Genomic DNA, 7,840 nt, shown 5'->3' on the forward strand with positions numbered 1-7,840 from the left:
TCAGAGGTAAAGAAAAATCTCTAATTTAGCAGCCAGACTTGGAGCCTGAATTTATTAATTTTTAACTTGTTACTTTTGTATGCATGTGGAAAAAGGAAAACCATGAATCTTACACATAATTATGATAATATTGACCACCATACCCCTGAAGGTGACTTTACATCCTCACCACCCACCTGATTCACCTTTACAAAAGCTGCTCCCTAACTAGGATAAAACAAACCTTACTTTACCTCCTAACTTGAGGGTATTTTCGTCCTAATTCCTCATTTTATCACAATTTTTTTTCTTTCAAATTTAGCCCCCCCTTTTTTTTTGTTTCTTGGAACAAAAAATTTAGGAAAACTATGCTTGAATAACTGGTTCCTCTAAAAGGTGTTTTGTGTTTGTTTTCATCTTTTGTACATGTGTATAGTTTATAGTTATTTTGATTTTAGGTCATGTTTATTTATTCATAATGAAAATTGGTGTAATCGAAATGAAATTTTATTAGTAGATGAATCGTAATAGACTTGAATCGACAAACATAATTAAATTTTTTATCACGTTTACTTAAAATTATGAATCGGTCACATTTTATTGTTATCGCTATCTTACCATTACTGTTTGACTTTAACTATAACAAGAAAGGTAAAGGTGATTAACAACAAATGCGACAAATTCATAATTTTCATACCGTTATAATTACAATATTTGTAACAGTAATGGTAAAGATAGTGAACCCACGTAATTAATAATTACAATCAGACTTCATTCCTCAATTAGATTATGGGTTTTGATTATAGATTTGAATGCGAACCCCATAGTTCATTACGATATGGAACATGGTTAAACAACAACAAAAAAGTAATCAATTGAGACCCACTTTTCAAATTATTATTGATGGATTACATTTCACTTGAGATAGACGTGGCCTTAGTTTAACATCATATTTGATAGAGAAATTCAGACATTTAACCTCTTGATCTAGTGCCTTAACCTGTTGAACTATGGTTAGATTAGCCATGATAGTCATAATAATTGTATAATATGATCAATAATTGATTTTTTTTATGTATCATTTTTTACAAAATTTGAATTTTTTTAAAAAAGTTAGCAAAAGGTCGAGATTGTTATTATAAATATGGTGAAAGTTAGAATTTAATCCTACAATTTTAAAAGTTAAAGAAAATTTTAATAAATAGTCTCTTCTATAAGGATTATTTAAGGAGATTTTGTCAAACTACATACACTAATTTCTAAAATTGATGGGACAAATTAATTCTAATTTTCTCAAAATTATAGGAACCAAATTTATAATTTAACCATTCTAATTCTATACACATATTAATTTTATAGTATGTAGATATATTATATATGTTATGAATATAATTTTTGTTCTCAACACTGATTCATTATTTATTCTAATTCATAAACCCATTGAGGAAACCCTAAATCTAGTTTCTCCAACTATTACCTTCATTTTCTTTTAAAGTTGTGGAATTTCATTTTTTGCCCCATTGTCTAAACATTTATTGTGAAGATGATCAAACATGAAATTTTATTTAGAAGTTGAATAATCGAAATCAAGAGTTGTAAAATTTTAGGGATTAAAATGAAAATAGATACAAGTTGAAGAACATCAATTAATGTTTTATTTAATGGTGGGAAATAAAAAGTCAATTGCATCTGAACAAAATTATATATATTAAGACCAAAATATACCTCATAAATATTATACTTTTTTTTTGTGTTATTGAATTTTTTTTAAAGGAATGTTAATTTCAAAATATAATTGCAAATTTATAATAAATCAAAAGATCTTTTATAGAGCTAATTGTTTTGACGTTCAACTCTTACATTCATCCGTTTCAAAAAACAAAAAGAAAACTCTTATATTCATTTTTTGAAGAGATAATTTACATCAATGGCAAGTAAAACTACCTAATTTTTATATAATATTCTCTTAAGTTAATATTTTTTAAATAAAAAAAACGGTTCATAGAAATGACAAAAAAATCATACTTAGATGAATTATATTCAAACAAGTAATTTCACCATTTACACGTCTGAAAAAGTTGAATGTCATTATGCTCTATTTCTACCACTGTTTTATTCAACCATGATTTTTCTCCCTTTTCTTTTTATTTTTTTTAATGGAAATGAGAGGATGAGGGTTTGTTTTAAGCCTCAGTTTTTAAAAAATATGGACGTCAATTTTATGATAATGTCAAAAAAATATTAATAAATATCGATGCCAATTACTTCAAGACAATTTATAAGGAAAACAAAACATGAAAAATTGAATTAATAGATAAATCTTATTGGGTTGGCAAACTTATTTACAAATATAACAAAATATCACTGTTTATTGATAACAAACAATGATAAACATTAATAGATCCCTGATAGATAGTGATATTTTGCTATATTTGAAAATATTTCTACACTTTTGCCATTCAAAACAATTATTATTGTTTTTTATAATAAGTTTAAATTTTTCATTATATTATGATATTAGGTCCTTCGCATATGGAGATATTATAGTTATAATTTTATCAATATTTCTAAGATATAATATTATAGAAATTTTAATTCGCCCCTATATAATGTCAAATTCATGAAAAAATATAAACTCTATTTGGTAACTATTTCGTTTTTTATATTTTTGAAATGCATGTTTATTTTTCTTTCAAATAAAATCTCTGAATAAAAAGTAGTGTTTATAAAACTTTAACTTTCAGAAACCAAATGATAAAACGGAACCTTAAAAGTCATATATATGTACACAAATACTTACATATATCTCTATCTATGAGTAATGCATGGGAAGTGAAAGTAAAGGTAACTTTCATTGATGTTTTTAGTAAATACTTTTGTTTGTTTGTTTGTTTTTTCCCTTTTCCATTATAAAGATGAAGCCTTTGCTTCCTAATAAGTTTAAATTCTCTCTCACACACACACCTTTAAATATATATTATATATTTCTCCTTTTGAAAAGTTTCATTTGAGGAAACTCAATAACTACATGTGCTGAAGATGGTTGGAAGAAGTAAAGAGAGAAAGGAAAGCTGAGATAAAGCCTGGGATATAAAAAAAAGCTGATCCAAAAAGCTGAAATTTTTAAAAGCCCATTAATTTATTAAACAAAAGCTGAAAGCCAAAAAAAAAATAAATAAATAAATAAAACCCATCCCCTCTTTCTCTCTCCTCTTCTTCTTACTTCTCTCTCTCTCTAACCCACCTAATTTATCATCTCAAATTTTCAATTACTTCAAACTCCCCTTTCATTTCATTTTCTTCTTCTTCTTCTTGAAATTTTTTGCTCTCAAGTCCTCTAATTCATTCTCTCTTTCATTTGAAGCTCTTTGTTTTTTTTTTCTTTTCTTCTTTTCCCATGCTGGCTGATCTCTCTTCTCCTTCACTTCCTTGTTTTGAGCCTTTGTCTAATTGCTTTGAAAACAATGGAACCAATAACAAAAGAAAACGGAGACCCGCCGGAACTCCAGGTGCGTTTTTTCCTGTCCAAATTTTAGCATCGATAATCAATATTTGTGTGTATTATATATCAAAATTCTTCCTTCTTTTTTTCATCGTATATATATAGTTTATGATGGTAGATTGATCAAGGTTCAACCTTTTTTTTTTTTTTTTTATTCTAAATAATTAACATGTATAATTCAATTCTATAAATTGGTGTCTTAACAATTGAGCTATGTTTGACAGACCCAGATGCTGAGGTGGTTTCTCTCTCTCCAAAAACTCTATTGGAATCAGATCGTTACGTGTGTGAGATCTGCAATCAAGGGTTTCAGAGAGATCAGAATCTACAAATGCATCGACGTCGGCACAAGGTGCCGTGGAAGCTATTGAAAAGAACGGAGACGACGACCGTAGTGAGAAAACGAGTGTTTGTTTGCCCGGAGCCGAGCTGCTTACACCATAACCCTACTCATGCTCTGGGGGATTTGGTAGGAATAAAGAAACACTTTAGAAGAAAACATAGTAACCATAAGCAATGGGTTTGTGAAAAATGCTCTAAAGGATATGCTGTTCAATCTGATTACAAAGCTCATCTCAAAACTTGTGGAACTAGAGGCCATTCTTGTGATTGTGGTCGGGTTTTCTCCAGGTACATATTAATCCATCCATTTAAGCTTTTGAGTTCAATGATAATCCAACATCGTACATGCTAGAATATTAGAATTTATTTTAATTTAAACCATGTAATGTAATATAGTTTTTGGTTTCATTATCTAGCTATGAATATGAGGTTAATTTTTTTTTCTGGCGGCTCCTACTTTTTACATTTTTATTTACTATTAATGGCTGCTGAATGTTTCTGACTGAAATATACAAACATTCATCATCGTGAACAACCACAAGTTTATATAAATCAGCTTTTTGTGTTGCAATTTGGCACATTTTCCAATGATCAGTTCATGTGTAGTTAGGTTTATTTTTTTTTTTTTCACACACACACACATATATATATATATATATTTCAACGAGAATCAGTTTAATTTTTTGTCAGGACAAACGAATATTTTTGGTATTTTTTCTTGTCTTAACTTTTTTTTTTTTTTTTTTTTTTTTTTTTTTTTTTTTTTTATTGGTCCCGTAGTAAATAATGTTATTAAAATTATGTACTTGTATATATCATTGGTTTTCCTTTCTTCTTATTTATATGTGAAACTATTCATATTCCTAGATAATTTTCATAAAAAAAAGATGTAATTTATTATTATTATTATTATTATTATTATTTATTTTGTAAAAGAACAATCTTTTATTGATGGGTTTGTTTTAATTTTCTTAAATCAAAATGGGTTCTTAGCATTACATTAAATCTGTGAATATTGATCACTAGCTAAACCTGAAAACCTTAAAAATCTGTCTAATTTTCTATACATATATTTGGATAATATTGAGTTTTGTTTATTTTGATTTAGGGTGGAGAGTTTCATAGAACACCAAGATAATTGCAAATTGGGTCATCATCAACAACAATCAGAACAAAAAATTCCATGTTTATCTAGAACAGCTTCAAGTCCAACTCCAAGCCCTTCTTCAGATACAAATTTCAGCTTCTTAAACCAAAACCAGACATTTACTACAACAATTGATCATCATCATCATGGAGCTGAAAAATATTCTACAAAAACAACAATAATTCCCCAAAGAAGTATTAACCATAATCATCATCAAAATTTAGACCTTCAACTTTCCACCAATTCAACTTCCATTCATGTTTCAGTTTCTCCAAAAAGACATGAAAATTACTCAACCCATTTGCAACTTTCCATTGGTTCTTGCAATTATGGTGAGAAAAATGAAGATAACAATAGCAACAACAATGATGATGATGATGAGAAATTGGGGTTTCTGAGGCTGAAAGAGGAAGCTAAAGAGCAAATGAGAGTGGCAATGGAAGAGAAAGCTGTGGCTGAAGAAGCAAGAAATGAAGCTAAGAAACAGATTGAATTGGCTGAAAAGGAGTTAGTGAATGCCAAGAGAATGAGACAACAAGCACAAGCTGAGTTACAAAGAGCTCTTGCTTTGAAAGAACATGCCATCAAGAAAATCAACTCCACCATCCTCCAAATAACTTGCCAAGTTTGTAGGCAACATTTTCATCCCTTGCCTAAAATTTGAATATTCCTCCTATCGTTATGGTTGTTGTTGTCGTTTTAATGAGATAAATTTTACGATTCGTATAGAAAAACATTTTCACTTCCTTATAATTGCTTACTATACATTGTTTGAGACAATCATCTCATCTAAGAAAAAAAAAAAAAACATACAAACAAGTTGAGATTTCAATATCTTAATCTCTCATATTGATCCCAATTATATCTAATAGAATACAAAATTTAGTTTGTGTAAGTGCATATTGTGAATGATTTTAAAATTGCTAAAATCATTTTTATCATGTTCAAAATCACTATAAAATACACTATTTACTTATTAAATTTATTTGAATTTACGTAGAGAGAGTTTTTTTTTTCTTTTCCAATAATACATGGTAAAAAAGAAAAGAAAGAAAAGAAAAGGCTGTTGCATTTATGAGAGGAGATAATAAGCCATAAAAACTTTCTTTAAAAAGAAAAAAAATTAGAAAGTAAATTTTCAAATGTGAAATTGTAAAAGGAGGGTGAAAAGAAAGAGAGGGGTTATTTATTCTCTTCCAATCAATCCTGGTTGGTTTGGTTTGGGCATTGACATTGAAAAATCAATTTTAAGTCATACTCATACTCATAGCATATTAGATAGATAGGGCCAGAAAGAAAGAAAGAAAAAGAAGACATTCATTCTTAGAAGTTAGAAGAACCTCTTTTTTTGGGGGTTGATATAAATATAATTGAAGAAAGTTTTGAAAATAGGAAAAAATTATAAAACATAAGGGGGGGATTTTGGATGGGGAAGTCATGTCAAGAAATGATGTGTCTTTCAGTACAGCATTAAAGAATGGGCAGAGAGCAGAATTAAAAACAATGGCAGAAGAGAAGAGAAGAGAAAAAAAAGAAAAGAAAAGAAAAGAAAAAAGGATTGTCCTTGTGGGTTTTTGTTTGTGATGTAGTTTAAGTGAAGGAGGAAGATAGGGGGTTGGTTACTTTACTTTACAAATAAATACAAATGGAAAAAGTGCCATGTTTTTCAGTGCCACTGTGGGGAATGGGGCCAAAGGAGACTTAATCATAGACTCACTTGTCACTCTCAAAAACTCTTCTCACAATTCACAAACATACAGTCTTTCCTTCAACAAACAACCCCCATCCTTCATATCCTTTTCACCCCCTCCTCTCTCATATATATGCTGTCAAATCACATTCATCATTTACATATATATATATATATATATATACTCAAGAAAGCCGGAGTTGAAGAGTATGGAGTTGTATGAATTTCACTTCGGACGGAAGTTAGAAAGTAGGAGTTGTGAGCTTCACTTCTTGTTTGGTATAAGGAGTTTGTGGGTCACACTATTAAAAATATCAATTTTTTACATGATCAACTTTTTACCCTATGAACCTTAATAGTTCACAATTCCTTTGATTTCATAACTTTTTGTCCTAAACATTCGCTCCTTATTTAATCCAAGGAGATCATGAGACCCACGACTAAAAAAAATCAATTTTATGTCTTATTAATACTTTTTATACTATGAATCCTAGGAGTTCACGACTCTTCATATTTCACAATTCTTTTGAGTTCACAACTCTACTTCTTGCTCCACGTTCTTTTAGAATTTGCTATACTACTTGATCTACATGGGTTATGATAACATAGTTAAATATGATGTTCCATTTCAAAATTAGTTGACAATGGAAGGAGTAATACATGTATGATATAAATATTGTGAAATCTCTCCATTTTGCTAATATGGAATCTTCAATACCTAGGATTAGAGGTCTCTCGGATCCCCCTCTTGTGACTCAATCATGAGCCATGACTATGCAAATTGCATGCTCTTGGGCCAAGAGACCCACCTCGACTACAACATGGTCGACCTTGGCCAAGGTGGGCCTATCGAGTCGCACAAACATTTTTACTCGTGGGTCATCTTGCCAAGGGTCCATTTTGGGCCTTAAGCTTGTTTTTTGTGGTTTTGAGTCTCGTTGACCAATTTGAGCTCACGTAATATTTGAATTCAACTTGTTTTTACTCGAGCCTATAATTAATGGTTTGATTCCCTATCCTTGTAAACATTTCAATTAAGAAAGGAAAAAGAAGTTGGTGTTACTCTTTGATTTTATCAACCATATTTGCTTTAACTTCATCTCTATATAGTTCTAAATATTTCAATAAATTTGACTCTAGTTAAATTATTCTTTATACACTAGAAAAACAATACACATAT

General features: G+C 29.5%; 1 protein-coding gene across 1 annotated transcript; it reads left to right on the top strand.

The window, feature by feature from the left end:
* The first annotated feature begins 3,026 nt into the window (after positions 1 to 3,026).
* Positions 3,027 to 5,865, top strand: LOC120083370 (zinc finger protein SHOOT GRAVITROPISM 5-like). Its single transcript, XM_039039102.1, has 3 exons — positions 3,027 to 3,488; positions 3,706 to 4,111; positions 4,932 to 5,865. The coding sequence occupies exons 1-3, from the start codon at positions 3,377 to 3,379 to the stop codon at positions 5,632 to 5,634; spliced, it is 1,221 nt and encodes a 406-aa protein (XP_038895030.1). The 5' UTR covers positions 3,027 to 3,376; the 3' UTR covers positions 5,635 to 5,865.
* The last annotated feature ends 1,975 nt before the right edge of the window (positions 5,866 to 7,840 follow it).

Source organism: Benincasa hispida, chromosome 8 (assembly GCF_009727055.1).
Source record: "Benincasa hispida cultivar B227 chromosome 8, ASM972705v1, whole genome shotgun sequence".
NCBI lineage: Eukaryota > Viridiplantae > Streptophyta > Magnoliopsida > Cucurbitales > Cucurbitaceae > Benincasa > Benincasa hispida.

Bases quoted from the DNA above. Each gene is read 5' to 3' on its own strand.
- LOC120083370 (XM_039039102.1), top strand. From the start codon at position 3,377: ATGCTGGCTGATCTCTCTTCTCCTTCACTTCCTTGTTTTGAGCCTTTG. The intron at 3,489-3,705 runs GTGCGTTTTTTC...TATGTTTGACAG, and splicing joins GAGACCCGCCGGAACTCCAG to ACCCAGATGCTGAGGTGGTT. The intron at 4,112-4,931 runs GTACATATTAAT...ATTTTGATTTAG, and splicing joins TGTGGTCGGGTTTTCTCCAG to GGTGGAGAGTTTCATAGAAC.